Source organism: Colobus angolensis, unplaced genomic scaffold, assembly GCF_000951035.1.
Source record: "Colobus angolensis palliatus isolate OR3802 unplaced genomic scaffold, Cang.pa_1.0 Scaffold148, whole genome shotgun sequence".
NCBI classification, from domain to species: domain Eukaryota; kingdom Metazoa; phylum Chordata; class Mammalia; order Primates; family Cercopithecidae; genus Colobus; species Colobus angolensis.
The window spans coordinates 2,421,059-2,441,668 of NW_012114577.1; the positions used below are offsets into that span (position 1 = coordinate 2,421,059).

The window sequence follows — 20,610 nt, forward strand, 5'->3', positions numbered from 1 at the left end:
CCAGGTAGCTGGGATTACAGGTGCACATCACCACACCCAGCTAATTTTTGTATTTTTAATAGAGACAGGGTTTCGCCACGTTGGCCAGGCTGGTCTCAAATTCCTGAGCTCAGGTGATCCACCCGCCTTGGCCTCCCAAAGTGTGGGGATTACAGGCATGAGCCACTGCACCCGGCCATAAACTTACTGTGAGTGATTATGGCCTAGTTCATGGCTTTAAAAATAAATTAAAGCCTATTGCCTGAGCATTCTGAGCCTCACAGGGACGCTGGCTCTGCATCCTGCCAAGCGTGCTTCCCGAGGGGAGTACCGAGACGGAAAGTGACACAGAGGCTGATGACCCCTCTTCATTCGGAACCTTTGCCTCAACCTCCCTGGTCTCCTTATGACTCAAGGGTATGAGTGTTCACAGATGATCGCTGCTTTAACTCTGTATTATCATAGACCACATTTCTGAGAATAGGTGTTTCTAGGAAATAAATTATCTCTTAAAAAACCCATTCTTTTATTTCCACAACTGCTTATTTTATTAATGGAAGAATACAATTTAACAAAAAGTGTTTATTAAAGGGGAAAATATATAGTAATATGTTTGTTTAAGGCACATGGCAAACTTTTGCCATTAAATTGCAAGAAAAAAGAAATACAAATTATCACAGCAAATTTCAGAATCTGTTTCTTTAGTCCAAATAGTTTTTTTAAAAAAAGTTTGAACAGCACCAGCACTTCACTGAGGAAGGCACATCATGGCTTGGTGTCTCCCTGCGAGAGCAGCTGCTGCCTGGTGTACTCCCAGATCAGCAGGGCGCCACTCACATGGACGTTCAGGGAGCGGATAATGCCCTGTTGAGGAATTTCCACACAAACGTCCAACTGCTGGATCAGATTTGCTGGAATTCCCTCACGTTCATTTCTGAGGAAGAAAATGGAAGAAGGGTTAGTTTTCCTGTAACAAACAATTTTTCTCTTTGATATTCTATTTTTTATTTACGTATTTATTTTTCTCTTTGATATTCTGAATATTACTAAAAGAGACATTAACAAATGAAGTTAACTTCATTTGTTAATCTGTAGCACTGGGAAATAAGTAAGAGTGTAAGAAAAAGAATGATGGGTCAATTCCGTGTTCACCTGACGATGCCAGAGAGATGAAATAAAAGGAAAGTCCGGGGGGCTTCTTAAAAATGTTACAAATCAAAGAAAAGTGCAGGTATGAGCAGGAGTCAGGGTAAACTGTAAAATAGAAAGGTAACATCTTCCTAGCCAGGCACGGTGGCTCACACCTATAATCCCACCACGGAGGCCAAGGTGGCAGGATCACTTGAGGTCAGGAGTTCGAGACCAGCCTGGCCAACATGGTGAAACCCCAGGTCTGGTGTAGCATGCCTGTAATTCCAGCTACTTTGGAGGCTGAGGCCCGAGAACTGCGTGAGCCCATGAGGCAGAGGTTGCAGTGAGCTGAGATTGTGCCACTATACTCCAACCTGGGCTACAGAGTGAGACTGTCTCAAAAAAAAAAAAAAAACCTGAAAACCTAACATCTTCTAGTAGTTTGGGGCTCAGAGAACATACTATGGACAAGAGAAGATTCTTACCCCAACAAGAGTAGTGATTTCTCAGGAAAGCAATATTGAGTTAGGTCTAAACTTTTGGCAGTTTGTTCCACTCCAATGATGGTATAACCTTCTGTTTTCTTCTGCTGCAGATAATCAATTAGGTGAGGTGGTTTTACCTGAATATTAGTTTAAAAAGAACAGAATATTCATTCAGTTATAGCCCTGCTTGGAGTAAATTAGAGTTAAAAAACATATTAACCTAAACTTAAGTCTTTTTAAAAGAAAAAGAACAGAATCATACATTATAAAAAAGAACTCTCCCAACATGATATATATATATATATTTTTTTTGAGGTGGAGTCTCGCTCTGTCCCCCAGGCTGGAGTGCAGTGGCCCAGTCTCAGCTCACTGCAACCTCCGCCTCCCGGGTTCACGCCATTCTCCTGCCTCAGCCTCTCGAGTAGCTAGGACTACAGGGGCCCGCCACCATGCCTGGCTAATTTTTTTTTTTATTTTTTAGTAGAGACGGGGTTTCACCGTGTTAGCCAGGATGGTCTCTATCTCCTGAGCTTGTGATCCACCCGCCTCAGCCCCCAGAGTGCTGGGATTACAAGCGTGAGCCACCGCGCCCAGCCAACATGATGTAAATTTCTAAGAATTATTCCTAAATCAAGAGTGGGCTGTAACAGGGTATGTTTTACTGAACAGAATTCTACATTATTGATGATTTCTAAAAATGTGACCTATAAAAAAATAAGTAGAAAAACAGAAGTGAACTGTATTTTAATTTAAATATTGTTCTTAAATGATTAAAGGCTGCACTGCTATAAATATGCAAAAGAACTAATACACAAAGAGCACTACAAAATATTTTTACAAATACAAACTTTTTTAAAAAACTGTTAGGTTCACGGCTACATGTGTGGGCTTGTAATAAGAACTTTAATAATAAATTCCTTTCCACCCACCTCCACTAGAGGAAGCCACTGTTCCGCGGAGACACTGAGGTGCTGGAACTGTTTGTCGCTGATACACTGAAGGCTGCCAACAACGAGCGCCGAAGCCCCAAATACCTCACAGGTCCTGCACAGTCCTGCACAGAACACCTGGAATCATTCAGATTGTTCCCACCACAATGCTAAGCTCATCATGTCCCATACATTCCTTTGAAGCTCCCGTGGCAGTGGATTAATTAAAAAATGTTTAAGACCAAAAGATTGTAGGCAAGCTCCTGGAAAACTACCACTTTACCTCCTAAATTGGTTGGTTTGTCGATGAGTGAGGCCACGACGATGAGTCTACTAATTGACTTTCCAAGTCTGGCAGCACGATCCTGAAACAGGAGCTCCAGGTCTAAGTCGGGAACACGATTGTTCCACGGGATAATCTTCTTCTGAACGTCACTCCACTCTGCTTGGTTATCTGCTTCGACCAAAATAGTACCTGGGAAGGAAAAAGAAAACAATCCCACATATAAATAAATCTGAATGTCTATATATTTATTTATACATGTATATGTATTTTTAAGAATTTGAAATACTTTAGAATGAGATTTATTTAACTAAAAAACTTCAGTTGGACTCAGACACAATTCTCATTTTTAGTAGCAATTTTAAGTTTTCAAACTCAGCTCTACTAACCAATATACTGTGATACTTCATGAAAACATGAGATACACATTTTTTTCACATTTTAGCATATCCGAAATTGAGACACATCTTAGAATCAGAGTATCATAGTTTGGTAACTTTTTTTTCCTTGGAGGTACATAAAATAATGATGTATCTTACAAACAATAGCATATTAGATTAGGATTTTCTGTGGAAAGACTGTATTTCTGAAAACAATATAATAAAATATGATAATTTTATAAGTGCTTGGGGTAACTTTTCTAAAATGAAGGATGTTGTATAAAGTAGTTACCTCTTGACAGAAGTGATGAGGACACAGGACGTTACTAGCCTATCTGACTGCAGTGTTTTCATCTCTGTAGTACAGGACTGAGACTCTACCTCTCAGGCTCCTCCTCAACTCTGTCCTACTCCAAACTGCTTTCTGAGCAATCAAGGAGCACTTAGTTCACTTAGGATAGGAGAGACATGCAAATAACTGTAACACAGTACAACAGCGAAGGTAATGCTCACACAGAAAGGAGTTACTAATGTCTAGGGGAGGTAGAGGCAAAGGGTAAGACCCCGGAAGCCTCGTGGGAAGGAAAGTAAAAGTTTGCAAAGCAGACAGTAGATACAGCGCGTGCACATACATGGGATGTGCGAGCAACATGGTTCAGGCAGCAGCAAGTACCTTGGTTTAGTGCACAGCCTGCAATGGAGTGGAGGGAGATGGCTCAGACCAAAGGGCTTTGCATATAATGATAAAGTATTTATTCTGCTGGCTGGGCACAGTGGCTCACACCTGTAATCCCAGCACTTTGGGAGGCCAAGGTGGGAGGATCACCTGAGGTCACGAGTTTGAGACCAGCCTGGCCAACATGGCAAAACACTGTCTCTACTAAAAATACAAAAAAATTAGCCGGGCGTGGGGCTGGCGCCTGTAGTCCCAGCTACTCGGGAGGCTGAGGCAGGAGAGTGGCGTGAACCCAGGAGGCGGAGCTTGCAGTGAGCGGGTGTGCCACTGCACTCCAGCCTGGGCAACAGAGTGAGACTCCATCTCAAAAAACAAAACAAAACAAAACAAAAATACAAACATTAGCCAGGCATGGTGGTGGATGCCTATAATCCCAGCACTTTGGGAGGCCAAGGCGGGAGGATCACCTGAGGTCAGGAGTTTGAGGCCAGCCTGGCCAACATGGCAAAACCCCATCTCTACTAAAAATACAAACATTAGCCAGACGTGGTGGTGGACGCTTGTAATCCCAGCTACACGGGAGGCTGAGGCACGAGAATCACTTGAACCCAGGAGGCAGAGGTTGCAGTGAGCTGAGATCGTGCCACTGCACTCCAGCCTGCAGCCTGAGAAACACAGCGAGACTCCGTCTCAAAGAAAAAGAAAATTATTCCACAGATAAAAGCCATTAAAAAATGTTAAGGAGGCCGGGCGCAGTGGCTCAAGCCTGTAATCCCAGCACTTTGGGAGGCCGAGACGGGCGGATCACGAGGTCAGGAGATCGAGACCATCCTGGCTAACATGGTGAAACCCCGTCTCTACTAAAAATAGAAAAACTAGCCGGGCGAGGTGGCGGGCGCCTGTAGTCCCAGCTACTCGGGAGGCTGAGGCAGGAGAATGGCGTAAACCCAGGAGGCGGAGCTTGCAGTGAGCTGAGATCTGGCCACTGCACTCCAGTCCGGGCGACAGAGCGAGACTCCGCCTCAAAAAAAAAAAAAAATGTTAAGGAGAGTAACAGTACTGCTACGCGTTTTACAAAAATCTCTTTTAATAGCTATGTGGAGGCTAGAAAACCAAAGGGACTTTTGTACTAGTCCAGGTAAAGACAATGCGAGTCTAAATTAAGACAAAGCAAGAGGGGCTAAAGAAGAGGAGGAGGAGGCAGCTTTGGGAAGTGAAATCGCCAAGACTGGGTAACAGATGGATGTGGCAAGAGCAAAAACAGGACAAGAATGACTTCCGTGATGACTGAGTGACACCATTAATGGGGCATACAGAGCAGGCAATTTTGGGCAGAAAGGCAAACTGAATTTGGATATGGTGATATTTCAAGAGCTTAAGGAATATCCCAGTGCTAAGGTCCAGTCTGTTCAGGACAGAGGCTGGGCAGCAGATAAGGACTTGAAGGTTATAGTTGCACAAGCGGTGGGTTCAAGTTGGGGACATTAATAAATGTGTTCTGGGAGAGCATGAAGAGTGAGAAGAAGACCGGGCCAGTGAAACCCTGCAGTGGCAGGAGGACAGGTTGGTCAGAGGGTACAAAGTTAGTTAGTCAAGAATAAGCTCTTGAGTTCTAGTGTACAGTAAGATGACTACTGGTGACAATAATGTATTGTATCCTTCCAAATAGCTAGAAGAGAGGATTTTCCATGTTCCCACCACAAACGCAAGAGGTGACGGGTATGCTAATTACCCTGATTTGACCATTACACAATGTATATATGTATCAAACCATCACTGTACCCCATAGATATGTACAATTATTATTTGTCCATTAAAAATGAAGTAAAACTTTTATAAAAAAGAAAAAAAAATTAGGGGGGATGCTAACATTTAAGCCTCAGCATGGAAAGCCTATTACAACATGCCCCTCTTTACCAAAAACAGGCGGAACAAACAGACCTCGCTAGCCATTCTGCCCGCCCAGTAACGCTGTATTTCCCTGCTCCGCTTTCCGCAGAACTCGACAGTCGTCTATAATGACACCCCCTTCCTCCCCTCCCCGGCCCCGCCCAGCCACACTGGGAAGTGCCTCCTGTCACTGTCTTTTGCTCCAGAATCTTCACAGTTGCTCTTCCTTTTCCAGTAAAGCTCTCCCCGGGACAGACCTTGCCTTGCCTTGCCTTGCCCGTACTTCCTTGGGGTCTCTGCTCAATGTCAACTCCTTAGAAAGGTCTTTCTCACCCTCTGTCCCTCTCTTGACCCCACTTTGTTTTTTCACAGTACTTCTACTACCAGACACTATGTTAGGTGCGCGTCCCCTATTGTCTCCTCTGGAAGAATGTGGGCTCTGTGAGGCAGGACTGGGTCCCACATCTAGCATGTGGAAGACAATCCATCTTTGTTGAATGAATAAATTTAAGACAGTACGTCTTAAAACACATTAGTGAACCATCCAGAGGCCGGAAAAAATTTGCATTTTCCCAGAACTCTCCCCCAGAGATACTGAATTAATCTAAGGGTGGTTCCAGACCCATAATTGGCCTTTAAAAAAAAAAAAAGAAAAACAAAATCTAAGGATGGGACATAGAATCTGAATTTTCAACAAGTCACATGTAAGTCCTGAAGACATGCAAAGTCTGAGGAAGCACCAGTGTCAGGGGAATGTGGGGGGCTCAGAGCGAGAAGGGTCAGAGTGAGGAGAAAAGGCAGGATGGCGGGAGACCAGCAAACACGTGGCACAGAAAGGGCAGGTGCGATCCGAGGGCAGCGTCCATCTGTCCACTCAGACTGTGTAAAGGAAACTGAAAGAAAAGGGAGGAGGAGGAGGAGGGGGAGAAGGAGGGTTCCAGAGGAAGCTGATGGAAAGGAGTCCGTGTACAGGGAAGGGTGAGACAGAGGAGAAGGGATAACATGAAGCGGCGCCCAGCCAACCAAGAGGGAACTACAATCAAGAGCTTTGCTTTATTCCTAAGAAGGACAAAAAAAGAGATTTCATCATTTGGTCCTTTGGGAAATGTTTATTTTTACAGAAATATACAGTAGAAAAGCAATGAGTGTTAATGAACGATACTACTTAAAAGGGAGGCCACTGGCCATCAGCTTTATAGAAAGCAGATCAGGCTTTCTTTGGCTTTTTTTTTTTTTTAAATAGCAAAGCTAAATTTCACTAAAAGTGTTAATCAAAGTTATACCACACTTTTTCACTGTCTTTTCCCTAAGTGGAAAGGCGGAGTTCACCATGTCAATGAAAGTGATATTATTAACTACCTGTCCTTAGTAACTTAAAAAAATCTAACCAGATCAACAAGGGGAAAAAAATAAAATGAAAATTATTTTTTACCTATGTCCTGCTGAGACCAGTCACCTGGTTTTAGTTTACTAAGTTGAGTTTGAGAAAGGTACCACTGAAATCCCGCATCTAAAGGAACATCAGTGAATCTGGTAAATTTATCAATGGTGATCCACTCATCTTCAATAAGGCCTGAAAGGCGTGGAAGGATGTAAAATATGGTCTGAAAAGAGAATTATAAAATCTAAATTTCTTCCCTTAAAAATAACAAAGAAATATATAACATATTTAAAATACAACTTAATTATTAATGATATATTCTTCAAACTATTACATCTGATCAAACGATATACTTTCATTTATATCTTATAGCAACTGTCTATATATATTTCTCATCTTCTCTGAGAAATTAGGGGATTAATTTAGGGAATCCCTGAGAGGAGAAAGAACTTGTACTCCGGTACCTCTAACTGTGTGTAATAAACCAGTATGTGCCTAATAAAAACAGTGTTTCAGAAGTAATCAGTTCTAATGATGGACAGTATTTGGATAAGCGCAATTTACTGATAACTAAATACCTCCAAAGGCAATCAAGTTCAAGCTCTTTTCATGACAAGTCTTTTACTCCCGCACCCATTGATAAATTCACAATCTGAATTCTGGTTTGACTAATATAATTAGTTGTGTGACATTAGGCAAGTGATTCAGCCTTTCTTGGCTTCAACTTCCTCACTTGTAAGATGAGGATAAAATCAGATTACAACAGCATATTAAAGTGTCCGTGAAAACGGCATAGTCTGACAGCACTCTAAACAGTCATCGCATAAGCAATCCTCCTTTACTTTTCTTACCTACTAAAAGAACTGAACCAGAAAAATAACCAACAGTGAAAAAAGTACACAGGAAGCAGAGGTCCAAGTAACAGGCAACTTAAAAATGAAACAATACTCTTAGCAGCAATGCACATGTCTTCATGAAAGGCTTTAGAATGAATATGGTTTTCTTCATGCTAGCTGTATCTGTGCAAACTTAAACTGGCACAATGATCACGACGACATGTTGATTAAGGGGGCACTAAGTACAGCTCCAAATACATGAAGCGATACGGTTCTTGTGAACAATTAAGCCCCATTATTTTATTTACACATATAGTTTTCATTCATTTCATGACTGGAGAATACATCGTAAAACATATGAGAGTGAGGTGGCCAAAGGTAAGGATGAGGGAGGGCAGGAGGGAGGCAAAGGACTTACTCCTGTTGGAGGACTGAATAGAAAAAGGTTGACTTAACACTAGAGAGTGACTAGAGGAGTCCTGCAGAAAGATGCCGGACAAAGCATTCTGGGTGCTAAAGAACACAGAGCAGAGCATATTAAAATCTTTGAAAAATCCTAAATGATATTTGCAGTGAAGCAGCAGAAAATACACATTAGTGTTCTACGATGCATATCTCACAATATATAGATCTATACTTTTTTAAAGATCAGTTTATCAATAATCTTAGTAATCTGCCAAAAAAATTGCTTATGCACAGTAGCTTAAGTTACCAATAACTTATACGTTCTTCAGAGGAAAAGCCCTAGGTCAGTGATTTAAATTCAAGGGCGGCACATCCTAATTACAGATGAAAAAGGGAGAAGGCAATGTCTAATGATTTACATATTGAATTAATTTACGTTAATCATAATGAGCATGTTTATGGTTCTTACAATTATATAAGCACATTTTGTTACAGTCAATGAGGGGATGTATCATTTGCTATACAATTTTCATTACCCAGAACCTAAAAACTGCCATTAACAAGAGTATATCTTTTTGTTCTTTCATTAACAATGGGCTTCAGTACAATGAAATCTCACCTGCACAAATGTTCTCACTCATTTCCTTTTAATGTCAGAACAGATTTCTGTTTAGTTAAATATTCCCTTCCATGTTTACAAGCCAGACACTGCCTGAGAAATAGAAAGTGAAAATGACTAGCCAATTTTCACTGCTTAAGAGTGAAATGAAAGCAAGTCATCTGCATAAAGTGACAAAGTTAAACTTAGAGCTTTAAAATGTTAAGGTGATGTTTGTAAGCAAGAAAAAAACTTTCCCTAATCATAACCCTTCAACAAAAGCAGAAAGGAAGCATCAGGATTAAACACACAGTAGAGAATTTACAAATGATATTCTCTACTCACCTCTAGACAATAATCCTTGAGTGGGTGAAATGTTGCAAAAAAGAAATGCTCTTGAATGCGCTGCCAATTCTTCTTGGCATTCCTAAGGATTAAAAATATGGTATGAGCCACAGACAAATCAAACAACTCTGGTGAGGGGAGAATCAATCAGATATCTTAAAAAGGGGCTGCAGAGTTGAGAAGGAACAGAAAATTTTATGAACTTTATCCTAAGATTTATAAACACCTCTCCAAGATCAATACATACTTTAAAAACTGACACTTACTAAATTTCACATTTTGAAGTGGAACCTTAAACCTGTGTCTGGCAGAAAACTCTTTTTTCCAGGAGAGAAAACCATTACATAAAAGTCACTTTTTCTACTCCAAAGACTCGTATCACACAGCCAAGCTGTACCCACTTTCACAAACCAAACAAATTTACTATGAGTAGGGTTTAAATTTTTAAAACATCTGTTGTCAAGTTTATGTTTTAAAAGGCAAAAAAGGTAGGGATAAAAGTTACATGACAGGCAGGTTTCAGATGAAATTCATGATCATCAACCCATAAACTAAGCAGCAATTTCAAGACATTTTTCTCGCAAGATCACGCTCCTGCTCCGGCCAATGTATCTTCTTCACTCCCTGGAGTTCCTACGCCTTCCCCGACCCTCTCTCTGTCAGCAGACGGCCATGCCTCACACATCACAGGAGACAGGAGCGAGAGATCCTTCTTCCTGCCACCTCCTTACCCCCCTGTCCTCTTTTCTCCTTCACTTTCAAGAGTCTCTTTTCAAAGGGCAATCCCCTGCCCCCCAACAGATCCCATTCCCCTGGGTGTTGCCGTATCTCCCCCAACTTCTGCATCTCCCCTGTTCTCTATTCTAGCCTTTCCTTCAGCCTTTTCAAAAGGGCTTTTATATCTAGTCTTAAAAAACAAAACCAAACCTTATCAAAGTGTCCATCAGTAGTAGACTAAAGCGATAACCTAAGGCATAGCCATACCATGGAATATTAGGTAGCTGTTAAAAGAAAAGCCAGTTAACTGGGGTTTCACCTTTGGTGGCAGGAGGGAGGAAGGAGACTGTCTTGTTTTTATTTGACGGCTTTCTGCAATGTTCAACTTCCTAACTATGAATATCACTTAAAAACAACTAATGTTACCAAAAATGAGACAGAAGCCCTCTTTTGACAGCACCTCCACCACTAGCTGTGGCACTTCCTAATATACTATTTTTTGAGAGAATTTTCTAAATAAGTTGACTGTGTCTCACCTTCCTCATTACCCATTTTTTGAAAAATTAAAGACATGAAATATTTTAAACATCCCAAATATTCAGGTAAACAAAATTATAGGCACCAATAAACCTACCACTCTGATGTAATATATGTTAATGTATCATCCTATCCACATTTGGACTGGGTTTTTTTGTATTTGTTTTTGTTTTTTGAGACCGGGTCTCACTCGGTTGCCAGGTTAGAGTGCAGTAGTGCAATCTCAGCTCGCTGCAGCCTCAACTTCTTGGGCTCAGGTGATTCTCTCACCTCAGCCTCCCGAGTTGCTGGGACTACAAAAGTGCATGCCACCATACCCGGCTTTTTTTTTTTTTTTGTATTTTTATGGAGAACAGAGTTTTCCCATGTTGCCCAGACTGATCTTGAACTCCTGGGCTCAAGCAATTCACTCACCTCAGCCTCAAAGTGCTGGGATTACAGGTGAGAGCCACTGCACCTGGCCCCATCTTGGACCTATTTTAATTTGGTTTCAATCCCCTAACTATGCTATTGAATTGGCTCTTGATAATCCAGCAAACACTTTAGGCTCTTATTTACCTCACCTCAAAGCCTGTCCATTTCTCTGGCCCTCTACTAATCTCATACTAATCTAAACCACAATTTTCCTCCCACTCTCTCTTGCTCACCTCTGATCTGCTCTTCACACTTTAAATAATGCAAAAGAAAACCGGATGATGTCATTCTCAAGTTTAATTTTTTGCTGACTTCCCAATTCACTCAACATCAACCCAAACCCAGTCCTGGCCCCTCCATCTTGTGGCTGCTCTCTTCCCTCCCTCAGCCAGACCAGGCTTGCTTTAGTTCAAGCTCTGGGCAAATCAAGTGGGACTGGTCATTCCCAAACACTGTCTTCTCCACAGAAATCTCTTTCCTTCACTCTTCATTGACCTAGTTCCTATTCACGCTTTGGATTTTAATGTAAACATCGTGTTACTTAGAAAGGCTTCCCTAAACCACCCAGACTGAAGAGTCTGTACTTCCTCATCACCACATATACTTTTCTGTGATTTATTTTAAAACTTAAAAATTGCTCTGATTACTTGGTGTCTACTCCCATCTGACTGTGAGCCACACGAAGAAAGAGGCTTCACCTACCTGGCTAACCCCCAGCACGTGGTCTTGTGCCTGTCATAAGCTGATCCCAAGGAGGTATGCTATCACAGAACAGAGGTGGCTTAATGCCCGGCGTGCCTTATTTATTTATTTATTTATTTATGAGATGGAGTCTCGCTCTGTTGCCAAGGCTGGTGTGCAGTGGCGCGATCTCGGCTCGCTGCAACCTCTACCTCCTGGGTTCAAGAGATTCTCCTGCCTCAGCCTCCCTAGTAGCTGAGATTATAGGCATCTGCCACCAGGCCCAGCTAATTTTTGTATTTTTAGTAGAGACAGGTTTCACCATGTTGGCCAGGCTGGTCTCAAACTCCTGACCTCAGGTGATTCACCTGCCTTGGCCTCCCAAAGTGCTGGGATTATAGGCGTGAGCCGCTGCACCCAGCTGGATGCCTTATTTTGATTGGCTGTATCTCCTACCTGGTACTGAGATTTTTAAAAGTTATTTTTTAAATGGCATTTTATTGCTTAATAAAAAATATGAGTATAGCCAATTGCTTTTCGAAATCAAAACACAGCTATCAAGAAACTTAGAATAGGATCAACAACCAGGATCAAAATGTCTCCATACCAAATAATCAATCACCATCTAAACATAGAGAAAACAAAAGCTGACAAATACCTACCTGCATGTTAAATTGTGGCAATTCCCTCAAACTCCCTTCCATTAAGGAAGGGCCGAAAGTCTATGGGGTAACTATACCCTCTGTCCCCTGGTTACCTATCTCTAACCATCAAACACAAGTAGCACGTAAGTTCATTAAATTAGGAGCAACTTTGGTAGCTTGAGTTTGGATTATTGCATGATAATGCAAATGCGATCCTGAGAAATATTAATGTTCAAATCTATACATGTAAACTCAGCCATGTATTCACTAAATAATAGGAAATACACCATACATCAAGGAGAAATAAGACATTTAAGGTTCCTTGAAAAGATCCAAGATTTCTAGTTTTCAGAAGACAGTTGGGATTTTAGGGGTCCCTGGCAATGCTACAGTGAATGACTAATTTTCATGACCAGCTTTTGCTGGGCCAGGCACGGGGAGGTCATTCTCCAGTACACAGAGCTGTGCACACTGTACCAGGAGTCCATTCCCACCTCTGTGCCTCCTCTGGAACCCATCTCCCCACAGCTAACTCTCTTTTCCTCCTGCTATTCCCTTTCCCCTGTTTTATCTCAAGCTATTCACTTTTCTCTCTTCTCCACTTTAGTATTTATTTATACTTATCAAGTATCTTTCTCCCAAGCCCCCTAAAACCTCCCTTACCCACTTAATGCCCAAATGCCTCTTTTCAACAAATGCATCAAAAGTCAAGGAAGGCAGAAAGATACGTCGTGGCCAGGGAGGTACTCTCACCCTGCCCCCATATGAAGCTACACAATGACTCAGTCTTATTTGTACCATGTACAAATAACTTGATGGTCACGGCCAAGACCTCTACATGCTACTGGTTTTCCAAATGCTATTTCATTTGCCTATTATGCTGTTTCCAACACTTAACCATTTGTGTATATAAATTAGTGGGTGCTCTTTCAGCTTTTAAGATGAAAAATCTTTTATGTTGGTTGATATTGCCTGTCTCTAAAATTAAAAAAAAAAAATTCCAGAATTCCTGGATGGCAGTAATCTATGATAATAATAAAAAGGCAAAAGAGCACCACCTCAGAGACGAGGAAACAAGTGCAGAGACCCAGAGGTGCTTATGACACTGCAGCCTGCTTCTGCGCCGTGACAGGTGCGGAGAAAGAGAGGCAGACATGGGAACTACCATGAGGGCCTCACAGACACTGGGTCCTGCACCGCTCCCTCACCCCATCCACGTCACTTGCTTGATACTGAGCTTCCATGTATGATTTTGTTTGCGGAATAGCAGACTTCTCTTAGAAAAGAAAAAAGGCTTTAGCTGTAACTAGTATAGCTGAGAGGTTAAGAGCATGTCTTTAAAGTCAGGCCGTGCCACTTCTAAGCAGTTCTCAAACGACAGAGGGTGACATTTAGCTATACTGAAGAGCAACATGTAAAAGTATGTAAAAGATTATTTATACAATAAAGGATTGAGGATAAAAGGGCAGTAAGAGGTCAAGGTGGAGCTGACAATGAACTGTCATCAACCACACCCCATAGTGAGCTGTTGACACATGGCCCAGTCTGAGCCCTCGATGCCCCAGCACGGCAGCATGAGGATGTGGAAGGAGAAGCTGACGCGGCATGGGCACCACCCCTCCCTGTGGGCCCTGCTGGAGGAGAGTGAGGGCAACGAGGGCGACGAGGGCTCCTTACCCTGCCCCATGCATGCTTTCCACTTGATGGAGGCTGGATTCAATCACAGGAGTCAGGGCATCAAATTCTTCAACACTTAACACTTTACACACAGTCCAGAGTTTCTTAAGAGCGACTAAAGCATACAGTCGGACACTAAAATTGTGATTGAAGCACCACTGCAGCACAACAATAAGGGCTTGCTTCAGAATTAGTTTCTGAAAAGAAAGGCAAAAAATTCCTCAAAACACAGACACGGACCATTTTACTCTCACTTGTATGACACACGAAAAAGTATATGAATGATACAACTGCTCCTAGTAAAACTTCTTCCACTGGCTTTGCTACCAGGGCCTCTCATTCTTCCCACCTGGACAAATTCGGTGCACTGGCATTTGCAGTTTACTCAAGGAAAAACACATTCTCCCAGCTCTAGTTTTCATTAATGCTGCAGTACATTTTCCCCCCATACTCTAGTACCTGAGTTAACTTGAAAAAAGTATGCTTTATGCTAACCATTATACAACCACAGTGTTTTTCAAATGGAGCCTCCATCACTTATTATCTTAATTTGTGCTGAAAAAGTCAGAAATAGTCTTCGAGTCCCACTTCTGAAGGCTTGAAAATGCTCCTAGAGCAAGATGCCACACAAAGTGCTGTCCTCCTCCTCGCCACTGATTTCTGAGCTACTCTGTCTTCCCTAATGGTGATCCTGGACCCATACAGTACTGAGTAGTGGCAGGAAAATTAAGAAGTGAGGGGGAGGCTGGGCGCGGTGGCTCACGCCTGTAATCCCAGCACTTTGGGAGGCCGAGGCGGGCGGATCACGAGGTCAGGAGATCGAGACCATCCCGGCTAACTAAAATACAAAATACTCTACCAAAAATACAAAAAATAGCTGGGCGTGGTTGCAGGCGCCTGTAGTCCCAGCTACTCCAGAGGCTGAGGCAGGAGAATGGCTTGAACCTGGGAGGCAGAACTTGCAGTGAGCTGAGATCGCACCACTGCACTCCAGCCTGGGTAACAGAAAGACTCCGTCTCAAAAAAAAAAAAAAAAAGGGAGGGGGAAAATAAAAAAACTGTTTAAATTTCCCTGTAGTCTTTTCCTGTGAACTTTAGTCTTCACACATATACTAACGAAGGAACCAGAAGGACCCAAACGTTTAATGAAATATCAGAAGCTATTTTGATGCTCCTACCAAATGCACTTCTCCCCTAAGGCTCATGTGCTCACCGGCCGCACCTGGCAGCCCAGCTTCTACTGACCAATGAAAAACAACCATATTCACAGAATAGTTTACCAAAGGCATCAGCACGGCTGATAACACACTTCAGTTACCCAAAGTTTCTCTGAGAAGGACAAAAACAGATACAAATAATCTTCTTTCTCTCATTCCTTTACTCAACATGTCATCAACATTTATCAAAGGTCAGTGACTGTACTGCCAACATTACAAGGTATGATGTTATGATATACACTGGTTTTCGTCCACAACTGCTGGCTTCTACCTCCCACAGCCCTTGTTACAGTCTTTTGTTGTAACGATCCCATCTGGAAGGAGGTCACTCATGCAGCCTACACTAAAGAAGTGAGAAGTCACACTCCCCCTCCTTCAGGGCAGAGCATCTATAAAAATTACTTATAATTTTTTTTTAAAAGCGATTTGTCTTGTCCGTCCCTTCTTTTTTTTTTTTTTCTTTTTGAGACGGAGTCTCACTCTGTCACCCAGGCTGGAGTGCAGTCGCACAATTTCGGCTCATTACAATCTCTGCTTCATGAGATCAAGTGATTCTCTTGCCTCAGCCTCCCAAGTAGCTGGGATTACAGGCGTGTGCCACCATGCCTGGCTAATTTTTGTATTTTTAGTAGAGACAGAGTTTCACCATGTTGGTCAGGCTGGTCTCGAACTCCTGACCTCAAGTGATCTGCCCGCCTTGGCCTCCCAAAATGAGGGATTACAGGCATGAGCCACCATGCCTGGATTCATTTATTGATTCAATCATTTATTTGTATCGGTGTGGGATCGAGGATATTTACTTTATTCTTTGGGTTGTGATCCAATACTGCTTTATTCTGTTGCTCACACTGTTTCAGCTTTAGCCACTGGGAACACTGATTTGTTTTTCTAAGACCACCAGAGCGGGCACAAAAGAACCAGTGGGTAGGCAAGGGTAGGAGCAAAACTGCAAATTTATTTTGGTCACCCAGCTTCAGGGAAGTAGGTGGGTAGGGAGAGGTCTGTCGGCCTCTGGCAAAGGAGGCCAACAGAGTCGCCCGGTGGGGCTCTCGGGCGGGGTTCCTGATGCAGTCCCGACATCCCGACAGGAGTGCGGGCTGGGAAGTCCGCGCGTGGCGTCCGTCTGGAGCGGCTTTTCTAGGAGTGGGAGGGCAATAGGCGGGGCACGGGCGTGTCGGGGGGCGTTCCGCAGGTGTAACCAGGTAAATCTTAGTCTCTTCGGATTGACATCACCTGGCGCATGCCCGGTTGGTCTGCACCTTCCCAGGCGCTGGCTGCATTTTTGCACGCGCGGGAAAAGTTGGTGATGAAGAACCCGGAAGTGCGCCATCTTGCCTCCGTTCGTCCAAACAAACACCTTCCCTCTGCACTCCCATCTCACATCACTGTGTGTACGTATGCCGTGCTTTCTGACTCTACAGGATGCTCCACCAGGCTTATCTTGTATACTTTCTGCCCTAGTTTTAGAATCAGCTATTTCTCCAGCGATCCCTCGTTCATTTTATTGGAGAATGGTGTTAGCAACCAAGATCTTGGAGCTAGGTATACAATTACTTGTAAATGAAAAAAACCCACTATAATTCTCAATAGGGAAAACAGTGCTTCCTATGGAGCCCACACTCAAAACTGTTGGTACTGCCAGTGATCACTTGGCTGGGGCTTTCAGGACTTAAATGATGCTTTCATATGTATCAGTGTAAAAAGCTCTGCTCGTGAATTCTCACGTCCTGCTGATTTTATACAATGAGCAAGCTGACAGGACAATACACAACTACAAGCATAATTAAGAAAGGTTTTTTTTTTTTCTTTTTTACTCTTAGAGGAACACTTTGTGCTCTGATCTTGAAACCACCATTGCAAAATTGTAACTGAGGCGGGGAAAGAGATCTGACCTGACCAGCTCCATCCTGCTTCTAACCTCCAAGCTGTCCTTGTTCATTCCTGGGTGTAGGCTGAACTAACTTCGGGAGGAACTTATAGTTTAAAACAATGATAACAGCCCTTTCCCAAAACAAACCTCCTGCTTGTCTGGGGACTAGATTTTCTTTGTAGGACTAACAAATTAGCCTCAAGATTAGAAATAATGGTTTCGGAGTCATGTAGCTAGAGGCTACAAGATTCTGACCCTCCCTAAACCGCTCCTATGTCAGTGCTTGAGATATTTTGCAGACCCTACACTTGATGGACCAGCTGGCACCACCCAGATCGATAAACTGGCTCATCCGATCTTGTGGCCCCCACCCCGGAACTGACTTAGCACAAGAGGATGCCTCAATTCCCTGATTTCATCTCCAACCCAACCAATCAACACGCTTGACTCACTGGCCTTCCCACTCCCACCAAATTATCCTTAAAAACCCTGATCCCCGAATGCTCAGGGAGACCGATTTGAGCAATAATAAGACTCCAGTCTCCTGCACAAGCAGCTCTGTGTACTCTTTCTCTGTTGCAATTCCTGTCTTGATAAATCGGCTCTGCACAGGCGGCGGAAAAGGTGAACCTATTGAGCGGTTACAACCTCTGTCGTGTGTGACAATTACTTTGAATCGTTAATTGCTCAGTACAGGTTAAGTAAGACGCTTTGAAGAGAATGGAAAGTCTTAAGTGATTGCTTCCAAGAAATCAATCCTACATTTATCTAGGTAACAATGGACTTTACGTATCAGAAATGAAGAGACTGACAAAGTCAGTCAGTTTGGCCTTTTCTTAGGTATGTCAGGTCAGATTTTTTTTTTTTTCCTAAGGTGCTGAAGTGGAAATTATTCCATTCTACTAATTAGTGCTCCTTTTTGGATGTTTCGAAAATAAAAAATAAATCTAAAATATGTAATATACAGCAAGTACAAAAAGGGCTTGATGGAAAAATAACATGCTATTTTTACCAGATCTAACATGAACATCTCCTAAGATAAATTCATTTTCAGAATTTGTCTAAACTATTCTTAGGCTATTCATCTACCCTGAAACAGGACAATGTCTGCTCTGTTTTAGCTTTCTCAATAGATTGTAAACAAATCTCTTTCCTGCACATATTTAAAACAGAAGGACAACATTTGTTGTCTTTGAATGAATATTTGTTTATCTGAAGGCCAGAGCCTTCTTGATCTTAGGAAAGGTGTGAACAAGTTTTCCTGGAACTGTAACACACTGCCATCTGGCTGATACACACTGGAAAACACCATCAATTTAAAAGTGTTACCATGATTTTAGAGGTTAAAATGCGGTGTGGAGAAAGGCCTGTCTTAGAATGGATGAAATAGGTTAATAAAAAACATACCACTGTTTAAAAACTAGAACACTGAAAAATTCTAGGAAAGCTTATTTTCCCTTATATTTTTATGGCACTTTCAACACTTAATAACACTATTTCAATTAAGTTTTCTCCTAGAGTTTATAGTGTATCAGTACATTCTTCTCTGTGGATGCAATAATACAGAAACTTACTGCAAATCTTACTGGCAGGTTCTCCTAAATTCTTCAACGGTTGCCATAGTGATTAACCAAAATTAGTTATGATTTCTGCTTATCTGTGTGAGAACTTACTGGGGAAATTGTTCTAAACCTGAGAAACATGAAGCAACTGTACTGCACACTCCAAATGATACCAGTCATTTTATATCACCTTCAATTACCCAGCAGCTTTTAATAGTCTGGCCCTAAGTTTCTTTGTATGAGCATTTGTTAAATAACTACCATTCAGTCAAAGAATGCAGTAAGGGAAGTCCTGTTTAAAGAATCCTAAGTAACCCTAATCCTAAGAATTATAAATAATTATTAATTTTATCCAAGTATCAACAAAAACTTACCCAGTAATTTGTCTATAAATTTGGTATGTACTCATGCACACCTCAGTGTGTATGCATGTAAATGGGTAATTCCCGTTTACTGGGTATTCGTGTCTAATACCTGTGCACATTAGCGGGGCAGTAGAAAGGAAAGGGAGAAATTGCAAAAATCACAGGAATGCTCTACATATAAAAAATTGGTACAAATATATAAAATTCTTTTTTTATAGTCAAGTTTAAATTCTTACAAACAACTTAAACTCACCTTTTCTGGAATGTTTTGAGTAACAACGTCCAAATGTGATAAAACTGCTAAAAATGTACAAATGCTTGTTTTAAGATTTTCTTCACCCTGAAAAAATAATCAGATAAACAAATATTCATTCAAAGCTTACTGTGAGCCATGCACGTGCAAGGCGCCGTGCTGGACTCTATGAGGGCCCAAGACGGGAGGCCGCCTCTTCCCTGGAACAGCCCAGGGTCTCGGTGGGAAGGGGGCTGCAGTGGCAGGCACAGGACTGAAAGCAGAGGAATAATTTCCTAGAGCCACATGCCAGTGCACAGAAAAATCAGCAGGTCACATAAAGTACTGAATAACTCAACTCTAAGAACAGCGGGGCTGGGCACAGTGGCTCACGCCTATAATCCCAACACTTTGGGAGGCTGAGGCAGGCAGATCATTTGAGGCCAGAGGTTTGAGATCAGCCTGGCCAACATGGTGAAACGCCGTTGCTACCAAAAAATACAAAAATTTGCTGGGCGTGGTAGTGCGCACCTGTAGTCCCAGCCACTGGGGAGGCTGAGGTGGAAGAATTGCCTGAATCTGGGAGGCAGAGGTTGCAGTGAACTGAGATCATGCCACTGTACTCCAGCCTGGGCAACAGAGCGAGATCTTGTCTCAAAAAAAAAAAAAATGAAGTACAGTGTGCCCTCTGTATGCGTGGGTTCTGCATCTATGAGTTCAACCATGGATGAAAAATATTTAAATAAATAAAAAATTTTTAAAACACAATTAAAAAGTAATACAAATAAAATTTAAAACTGTGTAACAGTGATTTACATCGCATGGACATTGTACTAGACATTGTAAGTAATCTAAGATTATTGAAGTATATGGGAGGATACACGTCAGTTACATGCAAACACTATGTCATTCTAAATAAAGAACTTGAGCATCCTCAGGTTTTGGCACCATGGGGGGGCCTGGAACCAATCACCCAGGGATACCAAGGGTTGATTACAGGTGGCAGAGCCAAGGGCACGCTCACTTCAGGAGAGGTGAGGCCTTCAGGATGGGAAGGACTGGCCTGGAGAAGGAGCAGGAAGGTGAGAGAACAGATAAGTGAATAAGAACAAAGACACAGAGGCAAACTTAAGGGAAAGGCAGCAAGAGGAGATAAAGCCAGTTTGGCAGGGAGTGACAGAGATAAGGCTCAAAAGCTAAATGGAATTATACTACAGAGGCTTTAAAAAGCTATAGCAAAAAACTGGCCGGGCGCGGTGGCTCAAGCCTGTAATCCCAGCACTTTGGGAGGCTGAGACGGGTGGATCATGAGGTCAGGAGATCGAGACCATCCTGGCTAACATGGTGAAACCCCGTCTCTACTAAAAAAATACAAA

At 42.3% G+C, this 20,610-nt stretch overlaps 1 protein-coding gene across 1 annotated transcript in view; it reads right to left on the reverse strand.

Moving 5' to 3' along the window:
• Nucleotides 1-503: 503 nt before the first annotated feature.
• TARBP1 (TAR (HIV-1) RNA binding protein 1) overlaps nt 504-20,610 on the reverse strand; it is a gene marked incomplete at its 5' end in the record, with an annotated part of 84,520 nt that continues 64,413 nt past the window's right edge. Inside the window, 8 exons of the mRNA XM_011935753.1 lie at nt 504-913; nt 1,596-1,732; nt 2,525-2,649; nt 2,808-2,999; nt 7,186-7,357; nt 9,319-9,400; nt 13,989-14,185; nt 19,256-19,342. Coding sequence (XP_011791143.1) covers nt 745-913; nt 1,596-1,732; nt 2,525-2,649; nt 2,808-2,999; nt 7,186-7,357; nt 9,319-9,400; nt 13,989-14,185; nt 19,256-19,342 — 1,161 coding nt within the window. The remainder of the gene's footprint in view (nt 914-1,595; nt 1,733-2,524; nt 2,650-2,807; nt 3,000-7,185; nt 7,358-9,318; nt 9,401-13,988; nt 14,186-19,255; nt 19,343-20,610) is intronic.